This window comes from Arachis hypogaea, chromosome 4, assembly GCF_003086295.3.
Source record: "Arachis hypogaea cultivar Tifrunner chromosome 4, arahy.Tifrunner.gnm2.J5K5, whole genome shotgun sequence".
NCBI classification, from domain to species: domain Eukaryota; kingdom Viridiplantae; phylum Streptophyta; class Magnoliopsida; order Fabales; family Fabaceae; genus Arachis; species Arachis hypogaea.
This window is the reverse complement of record NC_092039.1, coordinates 19656760-19669947: the sequence shown is the minus strand read 5'-3', so window position 1 is coordinate 19669947 and position 13188 is coordinate 19656760. Positions and strand designations below refer to the sequence as shown.

Sequence of the window (13188 nt, the reverse complement as noted above, 5' to 3'; positions counted from 1 at the left end):
TTTTCAACTCTCAAATTTAAAGATTCTGAGGTAAGCTTTTCAAATAATTAAAATAGAGTTTAAGCTTGCTACTACAAATCAAATAAGTAATATAATCTACTCTCAATTGTGAACTTGCTGACATCAAATTGGAGTTTCTTATAGCAACTATATTATTAGATAGTAGATAATAGAACAAAGTTATTGATTAAAATAAAGATCATTTATGTTAGTATTTAGATAATAGTGGCATGTATGTTTATTTGTTCAATTAACTAGCATTAGTAGATATATATGATTTTGTATATAAGTTTGTTCTAGAAGAAAATTTATAATTCCATCTTGTTAAAGATTGTTAACTATTTACTGAAACTAGTGACAATATCCGATATTTATATAGGCCTTTGTGTAATTGTGTATTAATATTTAGCATATTTAGCTCTTGTGCTGTAATTGGTAATTAGTTGCTCCAATTGATGTGTTTGAGAGTATAGATAGAAATTTATGTTACAAGGAACACGTTCATATCTTTGGTAATTTTCAATATGATTTTATTTTCTTTTTAATGCTAGCTAGCTAGGCACGGATGAAACAAATATTTTGGGGTTCATGTTCATGATCTGTTCAAGAAGTGGCTATGGAGTTTTCTTGATAAGTTATTTTTGGTTATGATGTTTCATAAATCCTGAAATTTATTGGACCATATAAGCCTTTGTGTAGTGAATTTGATATATACTGCACAATTTTCTTTTGAAAATTATGTGAATTTGTTGCATTTTTATAGTAATATTTAAGTATTCTTACTTGATAATGCATTCATTAGTTTGCTGTATATCAAATTATTCAAATTTTATTAATGTATTGTATTATTTATTTATTACTACTATATTTGGGGCTTTAAGCCCCCTCCCTCAAAAAAAATTAATACTATATTATCACTTCAAAAGCCATAGTTTAGTCTTAAGGAATTAATTGTTTTCTTCTATTTATTTAGGTTTGAAATGGCTTCAAATGCGAATAATGATGAAATAATACTGGGGTTGAAACTGTTGGTGGTGGTGCATTCAAGAAGATCGCTAAAAATATTCCAGGAAATAGGAGTGACAAAGCTTGGAAGCATGGAATTTCTATTGATTGAGATGCCAAGAAAATAAAATGTAAGTATTGTGATAAGGTTGTGACAAGAGGAGTATATAGGTTGAAACATCATTTGGTAGGAACAAAAAAAGATGTTGAACCTTGTATGAGTGTTCCTGATGAGGTTAAAAAGGAGATGTTTGATATTGTTATTGGATTGCAAAAAAATTTGGTTAAGAAGACAAGAGACTTTGAGAAAAAGATACAAAGTAAAGATGAAGGAGTAGAAGAAGAAGGGGATGCTTTAGTTGGTGAGAAAAGAAAGGGAAAAGAAATAGAGACACCAGCAAGTCTCTTTAAGAAAAGGGGTGTGAGAACTCAAACAACAATCAACTCTATTTTTAAGAAGGGTCTAAGGGAAGAGGCGTGTGATAAAATTGCTTCGTTCATCTACAATAATGTTATTCCCTTTAATGTTGCAAGATCTGAAGAATATCATAGCATGTTTGAGAAGGTTGCCTGCCATGAATTAGGATTCAAGCCACCCTCTTATGATGAGTTAAGTGGAAAATTATTGAAGAAGAAGGTAGAGTCAACCAAACTAACATTAGAAGAACATAAAGTTGAATGGAAGAAAAGTGGACGCACTATTATGACAGATGGTTGGACGGATAAAAGAAGGATAACTATTCTCAACTTCGTTGTGAATAGTCCTAAGGGAACTGTTTTCTTGAAATCGATTAATGCTTCTGATATATGCAAAACAACTGAAAAGATATTCAAGATAATTGATGAAGTTGTAGAGGAAGTGGGAGAAGAGAATGTGGTTCAAGTTGTAACTGATAATGCAGCTAACTACAAAAAGGCAGGACAAATGTTGATGGAAAAGAGAAAGAATCTTTATTGGACTCCTTGTACCTCTCATTGCATTGATTTGATGCTTGAAGATTTTGAGAAGAAGCTAGCTCTTCAAAAAGACACCATTGCCAAAGGAAGAAGACTTACCACTTACATATATTCTAGGACTTCTCTAATTTCTCTTTTGCAACAACACACCAAAGGAAGAGATTTGGTGAGACCAGGTATGACACGATTTGCTACTTCCTACCTTACTTTGGGTAGTCTTAATGAGAAAAAGAATCCAATAATTAAAATGTTCATCTCGGATGAGTGGAAGGCAACCAAGTGTTCAAAGACAAGGGATGGAAAAAATATTGAAAATATTGTTTTGGATAAAACATTTTAGAAAAACATTATCCATTGCTTGAGATGTGCTTATCCTCTTCTTCACGTGCTCTGTATAGTAGATTCAGAGGGAAAACCAGCTATGGGATACATGTATTCTGAAATTGATCGTGCTAAAGAAAAGATTAAAGATGCTTTTCAAAGTGTTGAAGCAAGGTAATAAAACTAGTAATAAGTAAACATTTTTCTTTCAGTATTACCATTTAATTATTTACTAATTAGGTAATTGTCTAATTCATTATTTCTATGTTCTTTTTAGTTATAAGTCTTTGTGGGATATTATTGATGCAAGATGAGACAAGCAATTCTTTAAGCCTTTGCATGCTGCAGGCTATTATTTGAATCCACAAATTCATTATAGTCCTAATTTTAAGGTTGAGTATGATGTTAAGAAAGGACTTTATGATTGTTTGGATATACTTGTGGGAGATCATGCACTCATTACAATTATTGATAGTCAACTTGAAGATTTCAAGAGTAAGGCTAAATTTTTTGGTAGAGATGTAGCCAAGAATGCTCTCAAAACCAAAACACCTTCACAATGGTGGGATTCTTATGGGGATGAACATCCAGAACTTCAAAAGTTTGCTATTCGTGTCTTGAGCTTGACTTGTAGTTCATCGGGATGTGAGCGCAATTTGAGTGCTTTTGAGATGGTAAACTTTTAATTTGATACTACTTTAGGGATTTATTTTCTAAATTATAAAATTAGTTAATTATTCAATTCTATTACTTTCTAATTAGCATATGTATTTATTTTAAATAAATGTTAATAAATTTTGATATTATTAGGTTCACACGAAAAGGAGAAATCGTTTGAAGACAAGTATAATGAGTGACGTTGTTTTTGTGATAACCAATTCAAGATTGGCAAGGAAGAAGCCATCAAGAAATACTGCTGACTATAGTCTTGAAGACTTGGATTCAAATGAAGAATGGATTGTGGAAGATGAAAATATGATGGAAAATTTGGAGGAGTTTGACACACAAAATGATGTAAACTTAGCCTCTCAAAAAGATGGAGGTAAAGATGAGAGTCCTTTGATTGATTTGGAGATTCCTCTTCTTGATGATGATGCTTTCAATGAGCTTCTCAACTTTCCTCCTAATGGAAATCAAAATGTTGGAGAACATAATGATTATGACATTAATGAATTGTTCTAGTTTTTATAATTTTTAGGATGATGTTATGTTATCTTCTTTATATTTGTGATGTTGCACATTAGACTTGTGGCTAGTTTATATTTTTATCTTTAAACTTTACAAATGTTGCATTTTGTTATATATTTATGCTACTTTAGCTTTATTTTATCATCATGTTATTATTTATGATTTTTTTGTCAAATTTAAATTTTTATATTTATTTAAATTACTTAATTTTATCATATTATATTGCTCTAATAATTGATATTAATAAATTTATATATTTAATAAAATCTTACGTTTTGTTTTACGATTTTACATTCTACTATTTTTAATTTTCTTTTCGATTTTATGTAAAATCTCGATTTTCGCTACCTTGATTTTGGTGGCTCAACAAAAGTTCTTTACTTATTTTTAAATTTCACTTCTTTTTGTATAAATATTAATTTAAATTTTTTTTATTTTATGTAATTGAAACTTCTAATTCAATCCTAAATTTAATAAAAAAATTATAATTATTAAGAATGCTTATTGATAAGAATATAAGAATTTTTTAATCAGAATATAAGAATTATTATTTTTTAAATTTAATTTTTTTAATTAAACTAATTCATCTTGTAATTCTAAACATTAACTTAAATTTATATACATTACAACAGTATATATAAAGGATATGCACATTCCTTAATAAAAAGATATAAACAATATCTAACTTAACTTCTGAATACAATAGAAATTATGAAACTCTTATATCTGGAAACCATCAAGAAAATTGCTATTAAGAATAAAACACATTATTCACCCTTAAATACCAAGGTCAATGTCAATTTCATGATCACCATCATATACATTATCATCATTTTTGTTAACATACATTTCATCTTGTTCTGGTTCATTAACCTTGTCCCTCGTTAATTGAAATGCTTTAAGGTTTTCTACTTGTTGCTCACAAAATGGTATGTCCTCATCTAAGATTCTAAATTCTTGTCATTCAAATCTCCATATCATATAAATCCCTAAACTTCATGTGACAAATAGAACACCAACCTTCGTCAACTAGATCATCAACATAGTATTCCATTTTTGCATCCGTTGTAAGAATAAATGGCTCATCTGTTTAACTATCACTAGTGTATGTCAAATTAGAGAAATTTACACTTGTGATCCCAAGTTGATCAATCTTGATTTCCTTGTTAAATGTAGTATCAACCTAGATACTTTTGAATCGCACAATCCTCAGTTTGCCAAAATAGTCTAACTCTATCATATTTACCATTTACCATAGTATGTGTTGTCACTTGCCACTATAATAGAGTTTCTGTCATTTGAAACACTATTAGTAATAGTAAACATAACCAACCAGTATTTTGTGTTTTAAGCCCTTCATCTTTTTTCATTGTGTGAAATTTGAATCCATGAATATTATACTCTTCAAATCTCTTTACAATAATTAGATCCTTCTGTAGGCCACTTGATTTCCGAAGTGACATCTGGATCATCATTTTGTGCGACCTATATGTGTTGGATATATTAGAATTCCAAAATGTAATCCCAGATTCGATTTGAGAACAAATAAGTTTAACTAACTATAAATAACTCACATAATTCCTAAGCCACTCATGGAATTTTTCATGGATATAGTCTTCAATGAGCTTTGTTGCATTTTTTCTACCACGATATGTTCTGGCAATCTCACATCTACGCTTTCTAGTAAAGTAGAATCTGGTTATGCAATAGTTTTATAAAGAAATTGAAATATATGTTAGAAATAACAATATATCTCACTCACGAAACTTGCCCACCAATGAATAATTTGTCAACACATAACGATGGGCCTGCGATTTCTCTTTTGGACTCAACAAACAAATGATGTGCGCTCCACGAGAGGATCTCAAGGATGAAAAGTTTTAGCTAAAATAGACGAGCAGTGATGAGCGGATAATTTATACGCTTTTTGGCATTGTTTTTAGTATGTTTTTAGTATGTTTTAGTTAGTTTTTATTATATTTTTATTAGTTTTTATTTAAAATTCACTTTTCTGGATTTTACTATGAGTTTGTGTGTTTTTTTGTGATTTCAGGTATTTTCTGGCTGAAATTGAGGGACCTGAGCAAAAATCTGATTCAGAGGCTGAAAAGGACTGTAGATGCTGTCGGATTCTGACCTCCCTGCACTCGAAGTGGATTTTCTGGAGCTACAGAAGCCCAATTGGCGCGCTCTCAATTGCATTGGAAAGTAGACATCTTGGGATTTCCAGTAATATATAATAGTTTATACTTTGCTCGAGATTTGATGGCCCAAACCGGTGTTCCAAATTAGCTCAAGACTACCCGGCGTTAAACACCGGAACTGGCACAAAAGTTGGAGTTAAACGCCCAAACTGGCACAAAAGCTGCCATTTAACTCCAAGAAAAGTCTCTACACATGGAAGCTTCAATGCTCAGCCCAAGCACACACCAAGTGGGCCCGGAAGTGGATTTTTACGTCATTTACTCATTTTTGTAAACCCTAAGCTACTAGTTCTCTATAAATAGGACCTTTTGCTATTGTATTTTCATCTTTGATCAGTCCTGTGCTATCTTAGATCACATCTTTGGACGTCTAGTTCTTAGATCATGGGGGCTGGCCTCTCGGCCATGCCTAGATCTTGGTTCTTCTGGTTCCCTCTCTGGGGCCGAAGCCAATGATCACCATTATCATTTATGTATTTTCAACGGTGGAGTTTCTACACACCATAGATTAAGGTGTGGAGCTCTACTGCACCTCGAGTATTAATGCAATTACTATTGTTCTTCTATCCAATTCAGCTTATTCTTGTTCTAAGATATTCATTTGCACCCAAGAACATGATGAATGTGATGATTATGTGACGCTCATCATCATTATCACTCATGAATGCGTGCCTGACAACCACTTCCGTTCTACATGCAAACAAGGCTTGAATGTGTATCTCTTGGATTCCTTAATCAGAATCTTCGTGGTATAAGCTAGAATTGATGGCGGCATTCTTGAGAATCTGGAAGGTCTAAACCTTGTCTGTGGTATTCTGAGTAGGATTCAAGGATTGAATGACTGTGACGAGCTTCAAACTCGCGATTGTGGGGCGTTAGTGACAAACGCAAAAGAATCACTGGATTCTATTCCGACATGATCGAGAACCGACAGATGAATAGCCGTGCTGTGACAGAGCACATTGAACATTTTCACTGAGAGGACGGGACTGTAGCCATTGACAACGGTGATGCCCAACATACAGCTTGCCATGGAAAGGAGTAAGAAGGATTGGATGAAGACAGTAGGAAAGCAGAGAGACGGAAGGGACAAAGCATCTCCATACGCTTATCTGAAATTCTCACCAATGAATTACATAAGTATCTCTATCTTTATTTTATGTTTTATTTATCTTTTAATTATCAATCCTCCATAACCATTTGAATCCGCCTGACTGAGATTTACAAGATGACCATAGCTTGCTTCATAACAACAATCTCTGTGGGATCGACCCTTACTCGCGTAAGGTTTATTACTTGGACGACCCAGTGCACTTGCTGGTTAGTTGTGCGAAGTTGTGATAAAGAGTTGAGATTGCAATTGAGCGTACCATGTTGATGGCGCCATTGATGATCACAATTTCGTGCACCAAGTTTTTGGCGCCGTTGCCGGGGATTGTTCGAGTTTGGACAACTGACGGTTCATCTTGTTGCTTAGATTAGGTATTTTTCTTCAGAGTTCTTAAGAATGAATTCTAGAGTTTCAACTGATGTTTTCATCATCACCAAAGCTGATTGATTCTCATCAATTTAGCTTTTGAATGTAATGTCCTGCTGAAGCTTGGCTAGCCATGTCTAATCTTTTTAGACTAAAGCTTTAGACTAACATTGCATGATTCCTAGAAATTCTTATTAAGAATTTTGATATCCTTATTTTCTTTTCCACTCAATTTTCAAAAAAAGCACAAAAAATTTATAAAATCTTAAAATCAAAAAAAATAATTTTATGTTTCTTGTTTGAGTCTAGTGTCTAATTTTAAGTTTGGTGTCAATTGCATGTCTTTATTCTTCTAATTTTCGAAAATTACAGGCATTATGTTCTTCATTGATCTTCAAGTTGTTCTTGATGATTTACTTGCTCTGATCTTTAAATTCTCTTGTCTTGAGTGTTTTGTTGTCTCTCATATGCATTCTCAAATTGTTAGTGTCAATAGTATACAAACTTCTAAGTTTGGTGTCTTGCATGCATTGTTTATTTGATCTTAGTGGCATTTTGATTATTCCTCATCATTAAAAATTCAAAAAATTTTTTAATTTGTGTCTTTTCAAGTCAATAATACAGAGAATTGAAGATTCAAAACATGCAGCAGAGGAATTACACAGAAAAAGCTGGCCGTTCAAAACGCCCAGTGAAAAAGGAAAACTGGCGTTTAAACGCCAGCCAGGGCACCTGGTTGGGCGTTTAACGCCCAAAAGGGTAGCATTTTGGGCGTTAAACGCCAGAATGGATACCATTATCCATTCTGGGCGTTTAACGCCAGAATGGCACAAGAGGGAATATTTTGTTTTTAATTCAAATTTTTTTTCAAGTTTTCATAATTTTTCAAAATCAAATCTTTTTCAAATCATATCTTTTTTATTTCTAATTTCAAAATCTTTTTCAAAATCACTTTATTTCTTTCCCAACTTTAATTTTCGAAAATCATTCATCAAATTTTCAAAATTTCTTTTAATTATTTTAAAATCTTTTACTTTATTTTCGAAAATTCTTCCCCTCTTCTCACATCCTTCTATTTAAGGACTAACACTCCTCCACTATCAACAATTCGAACTCTATCTCTCTTGATAAGTTCGAATTCTTCTTCTTATACCTCCTCCTTCTATTCTTCTTTTCCTTTGACATCTCAAGGAACCTCTATACTGCGACATAGAGGATTCCATATTTTCTTGTTCTCTTCTCTTTCATATGAGCATGAGCAAAAACAAAAGCATTCTTGTTGAGGCTGACCCTGAACCTGAAAGGACCTTGAAGCGAAAGCTAAGAGAAGCTAAAGCACTACTCTCTGTAGAGGACCTAACAGAAATCTTCAAACAAGAAGAAGACATGGCAGCCGAAAACAACAACAATGCCAACAATGCAAGGAAGGTGCTGGGTGACTTTACTGCACCTACTCCCGACTTCTATGAGAGAAGCATCTCTATCCCTGCCATTGGAGCAAACAACTTTGAGCTTAAGCCTCAATTAGTTTCTCTAATGCAACAGAATTGCAAGTTCCATGGACTTCCATTGGAAGATCCTCATCAGTTTTTAGCTGAATTCTTGCAAATCTGTGACACTGTCAAGACCAATGGGGTTGACCCTGAGGTCTACAGACTTATGCTATTCCCTTTTGCTGTAAGAGACAGAGCTAGGATATGGTTGGACTCACAACCTAAAGAAAGCCTGAACTCTTGGAAAAAGCTAGTCAATGCCTTCTTGGCAAAGTTCTTTCCACTTCAAAAATTGAATAAGCTTAGAGTGGAAGTCCAAACCTTCAGACAGAAGGAAGGTGAATCCCTCTATGAAGCTTGGGAAAGATACAAATAATTGATCAGAAAGTGTCCTTCTGATGCTTTCTGAATAGAGCATCATAGGTATCTTCTATGATGGTCTGTCTGAACTGTCCAAGATGTCATTGGATAACTCTGCTGGAGGATCTCTTCATCTGAAGAAGACGCCTGCAGAAGCTCAAGAACTCATTGAAATGGTTGCAAATAACCAATTCATGTACACTTCTGAAAGGAATCCTGTGAACAATGGGACGAATCAGAAGAAAGGAATTCTTGAGATTGATACTCTGAATGCCATATTGGCTCAGAACAAAATATTGACTCAACAAGTCAATATGATTTCTCAAAGTCTGTCTGGAATGCAAGCTGCACCAGACAGTACTAAGGACGCTTCATATGAAGAAGATGCTTATGATCCTGAGAACGCATCAATGGAAGAGGTGAATTACATGGGAGAACCCTATGGAAACACCTATAATCCTTCATGGAGAAATCATCCAAATCTCTCATGGAAGGATCAACAGAGACCTCAACAAGGTTTCAACAACAATAATGGTAGAAGAATCAGGTTAAGCAATGGCAAGTCTTTTCCATCATCTTCTCAGCAACAGACAGAGAATTCTAAGCAGAGCCACTCTGACTTAGCAACCATGGTCTCTGATCTAATCAAAACCACTCAAAGTTTCATGACTGAAACAAGGTCCTCCATTAGAAACTTGGAGGCACAAGTGGGTTAGCTGAGCAAGAAAGTCACTGAACTCCCTCCTAGCACTCTTCCAAGCAATACATAAGAGAATCCAAAAGGAGAGTGCAAGGCCATCAACATGGCCGAATTTGGAGAGGAGGAAGAGGTAGTGGTAGCCATTAAGGAAGACCTCAATGGATGTCCACTGGCCTCCAATGAGTTCCCTAATGAGGAACCATGGGAATCTGAGGCTCACACTGAGACCATAGAGATTCCATTAGATTTACTTCTGCCATTCATGAGCTCTGACGAGTATTCTTCCTCTGAAGAGGACGAAGATGTCATTGAAGAGCAAGTTGCTAAGTACCTTGGAGCAATCATGAAGCTAAATGACAAGTTATTTGGTAATGAGACTTGGGAGGATGAACCCCCTTTGCTCACCAAAGAACTGGATGACTTGACTAGGCAGAGATTACCTCAAAAGAGACAGGACCCTGGGAAGTTCTCAATACCTTGTACATTAGGCACCATGACCTTCAAGAAGGCTCTGTGTGACCTAGGGTCAAGCATAAACCTCATGCCTCTCTCTGTAATGGAGAAGCTAGGGATCTTTGAGGTACAAGCTGCAAGAATCTCACTAGAGATGGCAGACAATTCAAGAAAACAAGCTTATGGACTTGTAGAGGATGTTCTGGTAAAGGTTGAAGACCATTACATCCCTGCTGATTTCATAATCCTAGAGACTGGAAAGTGCATGGATGAATCCATCATCCTTGGCAGACCTTTCTTAGCCACAGCAAAGGCTGTGATTGATGTTGACAGAGGAGAATTGATCATTCAAGTGAATGAAGAATCCTTTGTGTTTAAGGCTCAAGGATATCCCTCTGTAACCATGGAGAGGAAGCATGAAGAGCTTCTTTCAAAACAGAGTCAAACAGAGCCCCCACAGTCAAACTTTAAGTTTGAAGTTGGGAGGCCACAACCAAATTCTAAGTTTGGTGTTGAACCCCCACATTTAAACTCTAAGTTTGGTGTTGGAAGGTTCCAACATTGCTCTGAACATCTGTGAGGCTCCACGAGGGCCCACTGTCAAGCTACTGACATTAAAGAAGCGCTTGTTGGGAGGCAACCTAATGTTATATTTATCTATTTTCCATTGTTATTTCATGTTTTCTGTAGGTTGATGATCATGTGAAGTCACAAAATCAATTGAAAAAGCAAAAACAGAATGAAAAACAAAAAGAAAAATAGCACACCCTGGAGGAAAACTTGCTGGCGTTTAAACGCCAGTGAAGACAGCAAAATGGGCGTTTAACGCCCAGTCTGGCACCATTCTGGGCGTTTAACGCCAGAAAGGGGCACCAGACTGGCGTTTAACGCCAGAAAGGGGAACCAGACTGGCGTTTAACGCTAGAAAAGGGCACCAGCCCGGCGTTTAATGCCAGGATTGGCAGAAAAGGCGTTTTACACGCCACTTGGTGCAGGGATGAGCTATCCTTGACACCTCAGGATCTGTGGACCCCACAGGATCCCCACCTACCCCACCACTCTCTCTCTTCTTCACCCATTCACCAATCACCTCCATACCTCTTCCCCAAAAAAACCCCTCACCTATCAAATCCCATCATTCTCTTCGCCACTCACATCCATCCTTCATAAAACCCCACCTACCCCACCATCCAAATTCAAACCACTTTCCCTCCCAAACCCACCCATAATGACCAAACCCTACCCCTCTCTCCACCCCTATATAAACCCTTCTTCACTCCTTCATTTTCACACAACCTAAACACTACTTCTCCCCCTTGGCCGAACCACAAAACCCCCTCCATCTCCTCTATTTCTTCTTCTTCTACTCTCTTCTTTCTTCTTTTGCTCGAGGACGAGAAAATATTCTAAGTTTGGTGTGGTAAAAGCGTTGCTTTTTGTTTTTCCATAACCATTTATGGCACATAAGGCCGAAGAAACCTCTAGAAAGAGGAAAGGGAAGGCAAAAGCTTCCACCTCTGAGTCATGGGAGATGGAGAGATTCATCTCAAGGGTACATCAAGACCACTTCTATGAAGTTGTGGCCAAGAAAAAAGGTGACCCCCGAGGTCCCTTTCAAACTCAAAAAGGGTCAACTTTGATCAAAGATTGGACCAAGTCTTCATGGATATCACTAAGAAAAGGATGGAGCAAACAAGAGATCCCACTCATGGACATGAGCATGAGGAAATTCCTCATCATGAGATCCCTGAGATGCCTCAAGGGATGCACTTTCCTCCACAAAACTATTGGGAGCAAATCAACACCTCCCTAGGAGAATTGAATTCCAACATGGGACAACTAAGGGTGAAGTACCAAGAACATTCCATCCTCCTCCATGAAATTAGAGAAGATCAAAGAATCATGAGAGAGGAGCAACAAAGACAAGGAAGAGACATTGAGGAGCTCAAGCACTCCATAAGATCTTCAAGAGGAAGAACAAGCCGCCATCACTAAGGTGGACCCGTTCTTTAATCTCCTTGTTCTTTATTTTTATGTTTTTCGAATTTTTATGCTTATGTTTATCTATGTTTGTGTCTTATTACATGATCATTAGTGTCTTAGTGTCTATGCCTTAAAGTTATGAATGTCCTATGAATCCATCACCTTTCTTAAATGAAAAATATTCTTAATTGAAAAAGAGAAGAATTGCATGAATTTCAAATTTTATAATAGATTAATTATTTTGATGTGGTGGCAATACTTTTGACTTCTGAATGTATGCTTCAACAGTGCATATGTCTTTTGAATTTGTTGTTCATGAATGTTAAAATTGTTGGCTCTTGAAAGAATGATGAAAAAGGAGACATGTTACTGAGGATCTGAAAAATCATAAAAATGATTCTTGAAGCAAGAAAAAGCAGTGAATTCAAAAAAAAAAGAGAGAGAAAAAGCAAGCAGAAAAAGCCAATAGCCCTTTTAAACCAAAAGGCAAGGGTAATAAAAAGGATCCAAGGCTTTGAGCATCAGTGGATAGGAGGGCCTACAGGAATAACATCCTGACCTAAGCGACTAAACCAAGCTGTCCCTAACCATGTGCTTGTGGCGTGAAGGTGTCAAGTGAAAACTTGAGACTGAGCGGTTAAAGTCGTGATCCAAAGCAAAAATAGTGTGCTTAAGAACCCTGGACACCTCTAATTGGGGACTCTAGCAAAGCTGAATCACAATCTGAAAAGGTTCACCCAGTTATGTGTCTGTGGCATGGATGTATCCGGTGGTAATAATGGAAAACAGAGTGCTTTGGGCCATGGCCAAGACTCATAAAGTAGCTGTGTTCAAGAATCATCATACTTAACTAGGAGAATCAATAACACTATCTGGATTCTGAGTTCCCATAGAAGCCAATCATTCTAAACTTCGAAGGATAAAGTGAGATGCCAAAACTGTTCAGAGGCAAAAAGCTAAAAGCCCCGCTCATCTAATTAATACTGATCTTCATAGATGTTTTTGGAATTTATTGTATATTCTCTTCTTTTTATCCTATTTGATTTT

General features: G+C 35.8%; 1 protein-coding gene and 1 non-coding gene across 2 annotated transcripts; one reads left to right on the top strand and one right to left on the bottom strand.

Moving 5' to 3' along the window:
- The first annotated feature begins 1222 nt into the window (after nucleotides 1-1222).
- On the top strand, nucleotides 1223-3465 carry LOC112794726 (uncharacterized). The gene is made up of 4 exons (XM_029297578.1): nucleotides 1223-2138; nucleotides 2364-2457; nucleotides 2663-2957; nucleotides 3094-3465. The coding sequence occupies exons 1-4, from the start codon at nucleotides 1223-1225 to the stop codon at nucleotides 3463-3465; spliced, it is 1677 nt and encodes a 558-aa protein (XP_029153411.1).
- Nucleotides 3466-8943: 5478 nt separating this feature from the next.
- Nucleotides 8944-9049, bottom strand: LOC112799184 (small nucleolar RNA R71). Its single transcript, XR_003200761.1, has one exon. It is a non-coding gene; the product is annotated as a small nucleolar RNA R71 (small nucleolar RNA).
- Nucleotides 9050-13188: the final 4139 nt, after the last annotated feature.

What these genes read in the sequence shown, in the direction of transcription:
- LOC112794726 (XM_029297578.1), top strand. Translation starts at nt 1,223, where the DNA reads ATGAGTGTTCCTGATGAGGTTAAAAAGGAGATGTTTGATATTGTTATT. An exon ending in AAGAGATTTGGTGAGACCAG is followed by an intron (nt 2,139 to 2,363) that starts GTATGACACGAT and finishes TCTGTATAGTAG; the next exon opens with ATTCAGAGGGAAAACCAGCT. An exon ending in ATTTGAGTGCTTTTGAGATG is followed by an intron (nt 2,958 to 3,093) that starts GTAAACTTTTAA and finishes TGATATTATTAG; the next exon opens with GTTCACACGAAAAGGAGAAA.